The sequence below is a fragment of the Meriones unguiculatus genome, chromosome 4 (genome assembly GCF_030254825.1).
Source record: "Meriones unguiculatus strain TT.TT164.6M chromosome 4, Bangor_MerUng_6.1, whole genome shotgun sequence".
Lineage (NCBI taxonomy): Eukaryota > Metazoa > Chordata > Mammalia > Rodentia > Muridae > Meriones > Meriones unguiculatus.
Genome location: NC_083352.1, coordinates 123,506,735 through 123,520,798, shown reverse-complemented (window position 1 = coordinate 123,520,798; position 14,064 = coordinate 123,506,735). Strand labels below are relative to the sequence as shown.

At 38.6% G+C, this 14,064-nt stretch overlaps 1 protein-coding gene and 1 non-coding gene across 4 annotated transcripts in view; one reads left to right on the top strand and one right to left on the bottom strand.

The window, feature by feature from the left end:
• The first annotated feature begins 111 nt into the window (after nucleotides 1–111).
• Acss2 (acyl-CoA synthetase short chain family member 2) overlaps nucleotides 112–14,064 on the top strand; it is a 37,823-nt gene continuing 23,870 nt past the window's right edge. The window contains exons 1-2 of one of the 3 annotated variants that reach the window (XM_060382993.1): nucleotides 112–363; nucleotides 3,805–4,000. In XM_060382993.1, the coding sequence (XP_060238976.1) occupies nucleotides 186–363; nucleotides 3,805–4,000 (374 nt within the window). In that variant the 5' untranslated portion in view covers nucleotides 112–185. The remainder of the gene's footprint in view (nucleotides 364–3,804; nucleotides 4,001–14,064) is intronic. The other 2 variants (XM_021640512.2, XM_021640513.2) reach the window with 2 other exon arrangements.
• LOC132653840 (small nucleolar RNA SNORA18) lies at nucleotides 10,233–10,362 on the bottom strand. The gene has a single exon (XR_009591682.1). It is a non-coding gene; the product is annotated as a small nucleolar RNA SNORA18 (small nucleolar RNA).

Sequence of the window (14,064 nt, the reverse complement as noted above, 5' to 3'; positions counted from 1 at the left end):
TCAGCGGTTTTTGCTGACCCCGCCCCTTCACGCACGGCCCTACCCACTATTGGATGCCTGGAGCACGGCCTCTAGCCTCAGGCTCCGCCCTCGCCCGAGGCCCCGCCTCTAGGGTCGACTTGTTTTCCCCGCCCCGGCACCAGCCGCGACCGCAACGGCGGCCAAGGTGCTCGGAACCTGATGCGATGGGGCTTCCCGAGGAGCGGCGCAAGAGCGGCGGCGGGAGCCGGGCTCGCGAGGAGACCGGCGCCGAGGGCCGGGGGCGGCGTTGGTCCCCGCCGCCGGAGGTCCGACGCTCGGCACACGTCCCCTCTCTGCAGCGCTACCGCGAGCTGCACCGGCGTTCTGTGGAGGAGCCACGGGGTGAGGCTGGGCCCGGCGACTCTGGAGGGCGCCAGTGAGCAGAGGAGCGGGACTCCGAGGGGAGTTAGCGAGCTGCCTTGGAAGGGAGGAGGGAGATGGAGGGTCGCTGAGCGGGGTGGGAAGGGGTTCCCAAGAGGTGGTGTTCCGTGAGAAGGAAGGAGCTGTTGAGGCGAAGGTTCCTAGAAGTTGGGGGACTCTCTGGCGACCTGGCGGTTTTGTTAGATGTAGGCTTTCACGAGGAGGAGCGGGGTTCGGTGAGGAGAAATTCCCGTGAGTACGAGAATCCCTGAGGTGAAAGGAAGGGCTCCAGGGAGCAAGGGTGAACCTTGAGAGAAGGAGGCCCTGGGGAGAGAGAACCTTCTTCAGTTCAACAATTGCCTCTCTCAGACCTTTAACGGAGCGCGCTCACCTCGTTTAGAGTACAGTTGAACAAGTTGTTATTGTGTCGAATTTTGTTTTGCTTTTGAAAAAAATAAATTTGGACCTAAGTTCCAGTAATTCAGATTCTAAGAGATAAGCCTACGCCTTTAAAAACGTGTCAGGATAGCTTAGGGAGCAAAACCACATCCTGGCCAGGTCTGGTGGCATATGCCTTTAATCCCAAGCACTGGAGAAGCAGAGGCTGGTGTTTATAAGTTCAAGGCCAGCCTGGTCTGCAGAGGTAGTTCCAAAACAGGCAGGGCTATATAGTGAGACCTTGCCAAAACCAGAAAACAAACAGCTATAAACAGTCATACCCTGGTTGAGAGGCAGCAAGCCGCGTATCACCTTCAGAAAAAAGGCATAAATAACTGTACTGGCAGTCAGATTTAAAAACCTGCATTCAATTTGTTCATCTCCAAGGTAGGAACAGTAACACTAGAATCATAGACCATGAAGACTAAAGTGGGCAATAAAGGGTCCATTATCGAATGTTTGATGCCCAGCAGCCATTAAATAAGCAATGATTTATTTAATAACAATATGAATGAGGCAGATACTAAGCAATGCGAAACAGTATTGAATTAAGTGTGATATGTTCACTGCTTCAAATAATGTCCAACTCTGAGTCCTCAGGTGTCTTTTTTCCCTTCTCTTTCTGTATTTTCTTCCATCATGAATTCCATCTTTTTCCCTGGGGTAAGCTACAATTACTATAGTAATCACTAGTCTATATATCCAGCCTCATACCTTGTATTTCATTTATATTCTGTTCCCAAATTTCACAGGATTATAGACCATTTGTATTTCACACACCTTGATGATATGCTGAACTAAACAAGACTACGAGTGAGATTTACCACCAAACCTGTTTTCTTCCCTGATTATCTTTCTTTCTTTCTTTCCCTTTTGTGCTAATTTTTTATTTCCTGGTAGTGTCAATGGCACTATCCTAAACTGTAAATCTCTTCCATCATCATCTTCTCTGATATCTTTTTATACCTATGAATTATTATTGTTTACTAAGCAGTATTTCATTTTGATTTGATGTGGGTACAACCACATTTTATGGAGAAGGAAACTGAAGCTTCGAGAAACTAACTTACAAAGGGTCATAAAACAAGTCTTCGATGAACTTAAAATAGCTCTCAGATTGACCCTTTCTTCCATTCTCACAGACACTTTAAGAAAGCAGGAAGCCATTTCGTAATTTGTCCTTAGTCTTAACACTTTCACTTGCTCCAGTGGACTTATCTAAATACCATTAGGCCAATACTCTGGGAACACTGCTTTCACACAAAGTAAAAAACTGTGTGTGTGTGTGTGTGTGTGTGTGTGTGTGTGTGTGTGACAGGGTTTTGGTATATAGTCCTGGGTGTTTTTTTTTTTTAATGGCCATTTAGTATTTTATTATATTAAAATTTATATTACTAGTTTTATCAGTTTTTACTTGTTGAGTTTTTAGTTTGTTTGAAGGTGTGTATATGTGTGTAGACTAGAGAACAACCTTGGCTGTCACAGCAAGCCCCAGAGAGCCACCTGTCTCTGCCTCAAGGTACTAGAATGACAAATGAATGCCACTATGCCAGATCCTCATGCTTGTGTGGCAAGCACTTTACAAATTGAACTATTTCTCTAGCCCTGGTTTTATTATTTATAATTTTTTTTTAAATAGTCTAGGTTTCATATAGCCCAGGATGGCCTCAAATTTCCTATTAGCTGAGGCTAACCTTGAACTCCTGATTCTCTGGCTCTACCTTCCAAGTGCTAGGATTACAGGCCTATATCACTGTACCCTTCTCTAGTTTCACTATTGTAGTGTTGCTATAGAAACCTTTTTAGTAATGCCTTCTTTCCATGTTTGGGGTTATTTGCTTGGAATATATATGTATTTCCAAAATCGAGTTAGCAAATAAAGATTCTAAAAAGTTTTACAGCTCTTGCCAGGCATTTCTTACAATGCTGTTAATGTATAAAAGTATCTGATTCTTGAAACAGATCTCATGTAACCAAAGCATAGAATTAACTTTTTTAAATGTTTGCTAGTTTTATAGGTATACAGGAACACTTTTGGTTGGTTTAATTTTTGTTTCCTTAATAGACTGAAAGGTGGCACGGCATGCGATTTAGCTTTCAATTATATTGTCTTGTCCCAATATGCCAGCTTATGTATTAGTTCCTGCTGACACTTTCTTTATGTTCAGTGTGCCAGCCTCTAACACCATAGCAGTCACTTTCATCTGGTTCCAGAGTAAAATACATACCTATCTTTTGAAAAATTAGCAAAAATGTCTCCTCAAGGAAATCAAAACTTGACTTGGTAACCTGTGGAATCTTAGGCGAATTATTAATGTCTCTACGCCTTGATTTTCAAATCCACAAGAAACAAAATAATGCATACCTCTTAGGGATATAGTAAGGACTAAATTAAATAATGCATATAAAAAGCTTTAAGTAACATTGCACACAGGAGCATGTGTGCAAGTAGTTGTAGAAGGGAATGCTCAATAAATATTGTTAAGAGAGACTGAACAGGAAGTAGATGATTATGGAAGACAATATGGGTAAAGAATTGTTTTATTGATTGCCTATTGGTCATTGTGCTAGGTACTGCAATGTATATGATTTAAGTAGGTGGTTAAAAAATGGATTGACACTTTTGTGTGTGTGTGTGTGTGTGTGTGTGTGTGTACTAGAGATAGGGTCTCATATGGGGCATGCTAGCAGGCTTTGACTTTCCTATGTAAAGGGCTCATTTTGAACTGCTAATTCTGCCCCTACCACCCAGGTGCCTGGATCATAATAAGCATGTGCTTATTATGGACCTCTCTGAGTATAGAAGGAACAATCTGAATTAAAATTCGGGGATAGACTATAGAAAGTAACAGATGATCAGAGGAGAGAGCTAATGAGTTCTAGGGCAGGGTGATTGTAACTTGGTCTATGCATATACTAGCATTCCACCCGATGATAAATATGTTAGAGATACTTAGTGATAGTGGACACCTCCTTTTCTTGCAGAGTTCTGGGGAAACATTGCCAAGGAATTTTACTGGAAAACCCCATGCCCTGGCCCATTCCTCCAGTACAACTTTGATGTGACTAAAGGGAAAATATTCACTGAGTGGATGAAAGGAGCAACTACGAACATCTGCTACAATGTGCTGGATCGAAACGTCCATGAGAAAAAACTTGGCGATAAAGTTGCTTTTTACTGGTAAAAATAATTATCGTCTACTGCAGATAAAAAGAAATCTTGTATTTATATAGTGTTTCATAATTCACATCGTGCTTTATTATAAAATCTCATATTTTATACTGTGCCATAATTCACAGTTTGCTTTCTTTTTAAATTTAAAAACCTATTATTAAAGTTAACTGGTTAACGAATGCATTGTGTGTGGGTGGCCTATGAATGTGAAGGTCAGAGGACAACATTCAGGATTTGGTTCTCAGTCACACTGTGACGTGGGTTGTAGGAACTGAAATCAGATCAGCAGGCTTGGGGACAAATGTCTTTTATCTGCTGACATATCTTGCTACCCCCTACCCTAACTCCAGATACTTGGAGACAGAGTCTTACTGAGAAATCCTGGCTGGTCTGGTATTTGCTATGTAGTGAAAACTGGGTTTGAACTTGCAAAAACCGTCCTGCTTCAGCCTCCTAATTACTGGAATTACAATTGTATGCCATCCACCCTGGACTGTCACAGAGTACTTCACATTCCATAAATGTACTTGATGCTTACAGAATCAAGAGTAGAGTAAGAGAAGTGTCATGAGAAGAATAAGCAAAGTGTCATTAATTTGATATTTCAGTAATGAAAAATACATCAAGGAAATTAAATTATTTTCTTCAAACCACATAACTACTGGGTAACAGAGTCAACATAAAGTCAAGTGGCCCTCCTGTTCATGGTTTATGGCTGGAGATGAGGAGAAAGAGTGTACAGGAGAGAACAGGACTATGTTGCTTTTTTCATTCTTGCTTTGGGATAAAAATTGAGTCAGGTTTTGTCCAACTCTATCATTGTTATTATTACCTTTGGTTGAACTAAGTGTTTCAGACTATGTTTATCAGCTTAAGAAATATTGTATTTGGGCTGGAGAGGTGGGTCAGAGGTTAAGAGCACTGGCTGCTCTTCCAGAGGTCCTGAGTTCAATTCCCAGCAACCACAGGGCGGCTCACAACCATCTGTAATGAGATCTAGTGTCCTCTTTTGGCCTTCAGGTGTACACAGTTAAAAGAGCATAATGCTCTTGCAAAGGACCCACAGTCAGTTCCAGAACCAACACTGCAGTTTATAGCTCCAGCTCCAGGGAATCTGATGCCCTCTTGTAGATGCCACAAACACCTGCATGTATATGCGTGTATACACACACACACACACACACTAAAAAACATTGTAAAAAGATAGTGGATACTCAGACTTGTATTAGGTGTTATAATACAGGGGTAGAGAAATGAGAGAAAGTACCAAATGGACAATTGATTTTCAATTATTTTATATTTACAGTAAACTATGAATGGATTACATTTGTTATAATGAAATGAAAATATGCTAGATATATAGTTGCTTACTTTTGTTGAGCCTACTTTAAAATTTTTAAAACTAACTTCAAACCAGTTTTTATAAGAGCAGTGTAGTAAGTGTATTAAGATGACATTTGCTCTTTCTTTTTTTCTTTCTTTTCTTGTGAATATACTTACACTGATACCTCTTCCCTCGCTTTCTCTACTGCTGCTGCTTCTTGTGATACTGGGTACTAAACCTACAACTTTGCACATACTAAGCAACCACTCTACCACTGACCTATACTCCCAGCCCCTTTTTAATTGTCTTTGAAGAAGAGATTGCTTCCTGTTATTACAGATGAGAATTTTAATCTCAAACACCCCTCTGACTTCTCTCTAAAGATAATTTTTAAATTAACTTCAAACCATAGTCTTTATAAGAGCAGTGTAGTAAGTATATTACAATGAGATTTCCTTTCTTTTTTTTTTCTTTTCCTTTCCTCCTCCTCCTCGTCCTTTTTTTGCAATAATGTCTCACATATCTCAGGCTAGACTCAATAACTGTGTAGCCGAGGATGACCATGAAATTCTAATCTTTCTGCCTCTACTTCCCTCTACTGAGTCCTGGGATTATAGACCTGCACCTTCATGGCCAGTTTATGCTGGGGACCTGTGCCTAGTAGACAAGCTTTCTACCAATGGAGCTACATCCCAGCCTTGGCATTTTATTTCATGTACAAACTTTTTATTTTTTTCTGGAATCAGTAATTACCTACCATCTTTTTCTTGTACTTTATACTCAGAATTCTCTAAACTTTCTAACATGTATAGTCCAAGTCTTTCTCTCCCACCACAAGTCTTCTCTTTTAGGGCCTACTTTTTCCTGCTTTTTATTTTGTTTTGTTATGAGACAGGGTTTCTCTGAGTAGCCCTGGCTGTCCTGGAACTCATTCTGTAGACCAGGCTGGCCTTGAACTCACAAAGATCTGCCTGTCTCTGCCTCCCAAGTGCTAGGATTAAAGGTGTGTGCCATCATCACCACCACCTCCTGGCTTCTGCTTTATTTTTTAATTGATTGTTTAAAAAAATAAAATTTTTAGTGATTTTTTTTTTTCTGGCGGTAATAGGCTTTGAACCCAGGGTCTTGTGTTGTCAAGGCGAGCACTCTTCCACAAAGTTTTATCCCCAGCTCTTCCTTGTTTTTTGTTTTGTTTTGTTTTTGTGATAGGGTCTTTGCTATGTAGCCCAGGCTGTTGTGGAACTCATTACAATACCCAGTTTGGTTTCAAACTCAACTGCTTTACTTGTCTCAGCTGCTCAGATACTGAGATTTCAGGACTGAGTCATCATATCTGGCAAGCTTTCTTTTCTTATGTCCTTCTTGGTTTAAATAGTGTCATTTAGATGAATAAACTATTACATACTACATTTGTAGTTCATTTCTTGTATTGGGACATATATATGCACTGAAGTAATCCACAAGGAAAATAGCACTTTTAAGAGTGTATAATAGTTAGGTAAAACAGAAACACCAAGGAAGAATTTGGCCTTTTACTTTGCTTGGCACATAATAAATGTTTATGGAATTATATTATTTTTAGAACTCTGTGTTGGTCAGAGTCTACATAGGTCAACTTCTTTATAGATTAGCAGACCTACCATTAACTAGAAAGGATAAGTGATTTGCCTAAGGGTTTACCTGTTTGAAGATAAAATGGAGACCAATCTCCAGATAGTTTTACTAGTCAATTATACTTTTCTTCAATATGATACTCCCTTATTCAAATAGTCCAGCACTAGACTGTGACCGGTAAGAAGAGAAATTATCCACATTAGTCAAGTGAATTTATTTTCAAATTAAAATTTAAAAACCAGGTAAGATTTGTTAAATCATGTTTAAATGTTCCAGGCACAGGTATGATGGTGTTTATATTCTATTTGAGGAGACCAAATAGATATTTAAAATTGCTTGCTACCAAAAAGTACAAAACAAACAAACAAACAAACAAACAAAAAAACCATAAACAACGGCAACTCAGGAGGTAGGAGCAGAAAGATCAAGGAGTTCACGCCCAGACTTGGCTACATAGAGAGTTTGAAGGCAACCTGGGCTGCCTGAGACCTTATCAAAAACACAAAATAAAAATAGCTTTTTTAAAATTTGTTTTATTTATTTATTTGTTTGTTTTGTTTTGAGATGAGGTTTCTCTGTGTAACAGAGCCCTGGCTGTCCTGGACTCACCTGTAGACCAGGGTGGCCTTGAATCTACAGAGATCTGACTGCCTCTGCCTTCCAAGTACTGGGATTAAAGGTGTGTACCACCACACCTGGCTAAAAATAGCTTTTATATTATGGAGTTGTCAACTGAATAAGATTAAATAGGATAACAAACCCTTGTAGCCAGTGTACTGGCATGGTGAAAGGGCTTAATAGATATTAGTCATTCTGACTGTATTTTTGGATAGTAAAATCACCAAGTCTCCAAACCTTATACATACAAACAACATTAGACAGACTCAGCAGGTGGTATTTATGTATTTATTCACATATGTAAAGTCATAATAATTTTTTTAGAAGAGGCCATAACTTTGAGAGAGTGTGAAGAAGAGATGTGGGAGGGGTTGCAGGAAGGAATGATGTAATTATACTTTAATTTTTAAAAATTACAAAAAATAAAAATAATTTGAATGAGACCAAGTCTCTTTAGAATAAAAGGTTTATGTAAGGAACAATTTATTTATTTAACAAGTACTTGTTGAGAACTTACTATGTACCAAGCCCTGTTCTGAACAGACAAAATTCTTTATGCAGTGCAGAGAGACAGACAACAAACAAACAAAATATGACAAACAGGAGTTGAGGATATAGCTCAGTTAGTCAAGTGCTTTCCTTACAAGGACTTGAGTCCAGTCCTTAGAACACCCACACAAACATAACAGACACATAAACAAATATAGTGATAAGTGCTATATAAAAATGCAGCTCACAAAAAAATGCAGATCACTGGGAAAGGGAATGGCAGTACAGAGTGGGATTGATAAAGGAAGATCCTTTGATAGGGTTACCGCATTTGGGCAGAGATTTGAAGGAAAGGATGCAATATGCTGTGCAGTAAGCGGGGTAGAGAAGAGAAATGTCCCAGATAAATAGACAATGAACAAGTGTGTTCTGGTGCTTGGCGTGTTTGAACACTGTTAAGTTAGCATGGCTCAAGCCGTGCGAGGAGAGGGGCAGGGGAAATACTGAGGCCAGCAGGCTGCTAGACCATTTAGGATCATGAAAACCAATGTAGATCGTGGCTTTTTATGCACGGTGACGTGGGCATGCATAGACGATCTTGAGCAAAGACATGACAGTGACTTGTATTATACTTAGGATCTGTCTTTTAAATTGAGAATAAAAAGTAGAAGCTGTGAGACCAATTACAAGATATTGTAGAAATCTGGGTGAGACATGATGACTTAGGCAGTTGTAAAGGTGGTTAAAAGTGCCCAAAATCTGGATCTATTGTGAGTCAAGAGTCCATGGAATTTGTCTTGGAAGGCTGTCAGCCTGTTGACCTCAACACTTCGTAGGTAGTGAATAAGGCACAGAAATGGGAGATCACTGCTTTTGAGATGATAAAAAGATTCTTATAAAGAAGAATGATAATGGTCACAACTAGATTTAAGAAGGTTAATCTGGAGCTGGGCCAGATGGCACACACCTATAATCCTCACAATTGAGAGGTGGAAGTAGGAGCATCAAGAATTCAAAGCCAGCCTCAGTTACACTGCAAGTTTGAGGCAAGCCTAGCTATTTGAGACTCTGTCTCAAAAGTGAAAAACAGCAACAACAAAATGGGTATGGAAGCAGGAGTGTGAATCTAGAGAACTTTAGAGTTTGTTATTCAGGGTGGAGATGCCTGAAATGGTTGCTGTTAATGGGTAGGCAAATCCAAAGTTGTTGGGCTTTGGTGACTAGGGACCTTTCTTAGAATAAACTAGAGATGGAATTCTAGAACATATGACAAAATAACAGTCATCAACCATTCTTCCCACTTTCTTCTCATAAACTTCATTGCATTTAGCCAAGGCTGGTCTCTAACTTACCATGTAGCCATAAATCAGATCACTTACTATCTCTTAGTGTCCTTTTAACCTACAGCGCTCTTCCAGCCACCTATAAAACATTTCACTCGCTATCTCTCACTGAATAACTATCCTAATAGTTTGTGACCGATTATTATATTATATACAAACACGTAAATCATCACTAATATTTTTACCTACCACACTAAGACAAAGATAGTGACAGAGAAATTACAGGCAAAGCCTTATTTTGGAGGGCAAATTTAATCCCTGTTCAAAGGAGCATGTGCCTTTGAAAGATTATATTAAGCAAGAGAATTGTTAATTCTTTCCTTTTTCTTCTTCTGCTTCAGTTCCACTCATTCTTACCTATAATAGTTTCCTTTCTCTAATGAGCTAAAATGTTATCTTTCCATCCCATTCCCATCAACAGACTGTTCTCTCCTGCCATGTGGGTTCTGGAGATCAAACTCAAGTTGTCAGGCTTGGTGGCACGTGTTCTTATCCAAACAGTCATCTTACTAACACAAGATGGCCTTTGAAAAAGAGCTAATGCTTAATCTAGTCATCCTAGTTTTTATTTGGACTTCTTTTCCTCCCACTTCAATTATAAATGTATTGATTACAACTTCAAAATTCCACATCTAGGGACTTTGCACTCTAATTTCTTTGAACATTTTACTTTAGGATCACCTTTAGAGCTTATGGATTCTCCCTGCTTCTCAAATTCTAACATCTACCCTAAACATTAATGAGTTCAGATCAGATTCATTTCTTAAGTTATCACACTCAAGAAACAGAGCTCTGTAGGATAGGCAATATGGAAGGTAAAAAGAAATGATTGTCTTTCATGGTTTTTGTTAACTGTCCTATAGTTCCTTCTGATAAACCTAGAAATAATCCTGTAAATAAATCAAAACTACAGAGTTACTTTGTAAGGTGTTTTCAGTAATATGTGGCTACTGGAGGAGCCCATTAACATAGACATTAACTTACCTATTTAACTCTTAGTTTTCCCATCTGTTGAGTGGGGATAATAAGAGTTGGTATCACACAGATTGCTGTGTGAAGTCACTAGAATGGTTTTGTAGGAGCACAGATAGAATTCCAGAGCCACATTCCACTGTTTCCTTTCCCATGTTCCTGTGGATTCTGTGATATATGTGCATGGGAACTTGCAGAGCTCATGTGAAAACCTTTGATCTATGGTGGTGTTCTTGTTTTATGGATGATACTGAGAATAATACTGAGAATGTAGACATTCTCTGGTTCCTCACATGATATGGTTTCCTAAATAATCCTTTTATCATTAGGCAGTCTTCTCCAGACATAGCCTAGTTGGCTAAGGTCTCTCATATTCCAGCTGCAGGCTGCCTCACATCACAGTGTTACCATTCTTTGACTTTTCATGTCTGTGATGGTATTAGCTACACAGGCAGCTGTGCCTGACCACTCAGCTTCTTACAACTTTCTGTAATACCTAAGGTTGATTGGTGATTTCTCCTTCGTCTCTTTTCCTTAAAAATAGGGTCTTTGTTGTATAGCCATGACTCACCTGGTACTAAACTCATGGAAAGCCTCCTGCCTCAGCCACCTAAGTACCAAAATTACAGGTATGTGCCACCACTCATGGCTAGAAAATTTTCTACTTATTCTAATAATAAACTATGTTTCCTTTTGCTGTCCTTACGTATTTGATCCCTTATTTTTTTTAAAACATTTCCCTTATTTTCATAACATTTGACAGGTGAGGAACTTGTGTTTCAAACAGAACAAATGGCTTGGCCAGGGTCTTAAAGTAATTATAACATTCTGGACAGGAGGCAATTTACATTCCGTCTTCCAGACACTATGCTTCTACTTAATCAGCCTTTGCTTTTCTGATACTTGATAATTTGTTTATTCAGTAGTTTATTAAGAGGTTTTGGAAATATCAGCTACTATTTATAAAGCTAAAGATAAAATGAAAGCTTAATAAATTAGTATCTTTTCTTTAACTGAAATACACTCACTCAATAATTTTCCATTGACTATGAGCAACATACTAACTTGAGAACAAGCTTAGGGCAATACATAAGGGATCAGCGGAGAGGTACTTTTGTAGTTCAGGAAAAGAGTTGAAATAGTGATAAAGGTAGAAGTCAAAACTGTCAGATTTTATATACTCTGAAGGCAAAGTCAGTAGATATTACAGATGGGCTTTATATATGATATAAGAGAATGAAGTAAAGCTGTATCTCCAAGGAGGGCTGGCAATATGGCTCATCAGGCAATGGTGCTTGCCACCAAGTCTGATTACCTGAGTTTGACCCTCAGAACCTACATTAGAGAATTGACACCCTCAACCTGTCTTCTGATTTCCACATATGCTATGCGATGCATTTGTGTATGCATATATTTAAAAAATAAGTAAATATAAAATATATATTAAAAAATAGTTAATAGTGCCAAGCATGGTGCCAAGCATGGTGTCATGTGTATAAACCCAGCACTCAGAAAGCGATACAGGAGTATTTGGCTGGGCCACACAGAGCTCCTGTGTTTCAATAAAAATAAACAACAACAAAAAGACACATCTCTTAAATTGTTCCCCATTTGTCTTATCAACTGGAAAAAATAGAATTTTCATTATTCTGGATAGATAAGATACTTGGGGGAGAAGTTCTGGAAAAAAAAGACCAGAGCTTTTTTGTCTTATACACAAACATATAAAGCTGTAGTTGTGCCACGTGTTAGAAAGTTGTTGACAGATTCAAGTGTGGATTTGACTTATCAGATTTATATTTTGAGCATATTTAAAAAGATAAGCCCAGCCGGAGGATTTGTAGGTAGAATCCCTAGTTGTTTTGGGATCTTAAACAAGTCATGATATCCTTCTTAGTTTTCTGACCTTCCCAATGGGATAGCAAGTCTTGTGTATCTCAAAAGATTACAAGGGAACCAGGTCTGGTGGCACAGGTCTGCAATCTCAGCTGCTCAGGAGACTTAGGTAGTAGGATTGAGGGTTGAAGGCCTGCTTGTGCTGTAGAATTAATGGTAATAATAATAATAATAATAATAATAATAATAAGGTTAGGGCTATAGCTCAGTGGTAGTGCACTTTTATGTGGGCCCTAGGTTCAGGCTCCAGTACCATCAACAAAACAGAAGAACTACCACAAGGATTAGCTGATGTTTAAGATGAATAAACATACTATGACAATTAGAAAATTATCAAATTTATAGAAAAGTAGCAAATACAATGCAAATAATATTTTCCTGAACAATTTCAGGGTAAGATAAACAAGAACGTTCTCCTGCATAAGACTCTCAAAACAAGGAAATTAATATTCATATATCACTTGCTGTCTCATCCTTGGACTCCGTAGCTGCTTTCTTGAAATTGTTCCAGTAATGTCCTTTATAGCCAGAGGGTTCAGCAATAGAATTATATATAATATATGACTGCTGTGCCTTTTTAGTCTCCTTCCATGTAGACTAGTCCTTCATTCTTGACTCTCATGGTTTTAAAAGGCTATCTTTTCAGTCTTAACAGACCACAAAATATAACCTAAATACTAAACTAAATTTGCTATTTATTTTATACCAATGGTTGAGATGTATTTATGGAAATGTATTCAAACGGTCATAAAGGTCTCTTCTGAGTAACTTTAAAGTCAGCTGTTTAATGTTGAGGATGACTAAATAATTGAATTATTCCTCCAAACAACATAACAACTTAATGGATATTAAGTTAGAGAATCTTAAATATGATATCTAGATTTAGTGAACATCTATCCAAAAATATTCTACTAGCCTCTAGCAGCAGTTTTAAAACTTTTTGATATTTATAGATAAGTTTCAGATACTACAGTAAGTATTTATATGATAAACAAGAAAAATCTGTTTTTTTTACTCGTGGGGCTTACAGAAGTGTCAGCTACAGTCTTGTTGAGGAATGAATTGTGGGATCAATATGAAATAAGGGAACAAAGAAATGTGAAACAGGAAATTATTTCAAGGGAGAATGTCGGGATGGGGAGGGCTTGTCTCCAGGAGAAAATAGCTATATATCTGCTCCCACAACTCTTGGCAAAGCCAAGGACTATTTTTCATTTGTATTTATTTATTTATTTATTTATTTATTCATTTATTCATTTATTGTGTGAGTGTGTGTGTGTGTGTGTGTGTGTGTGTGTGTGTGTGTGTGTTTGTATGAAAGCTGAAGGACAGTTTATGGGAAGCAATTCTTTTTTTCCACCCTGTAGGTTCCAAGAATTGAACTCAGGTTGGCAGGCTTGGAAGCAAGCACCCTTTCCTATTGAGCTATGTCACCATCCATCAAGGACTATTAAAGTTGAAATATGAGATTTTCTTTGCTTGGTTGAGGTTGTGGGTCTTTCAGGAAGTTGTCAAGCAGCTGAAAAGATCATGGTAACTGTGGTCTTGGCCACAGCTTGAAGTTCAGAATAGACGGGAATGTCCTTAACTTCCCACACTGCTTCTAAAGGTTTTCAGGAGAGTGATTCTCCATGTTCGTTTGGGTATACTTTGGTTGGTGCCGTGGAGCAAATAGTCTGGAATTCAAAACCTGGACCTTAGGTATAGGTTTACATTTAACCCCTGTGTGACCTTGGCAAACTCTTCCTCAGAAGTGTTGTAATTTTAAAATGAAATAGTAATACTTGTTTTTGCTGGGGTAGTTGTGAGGATCA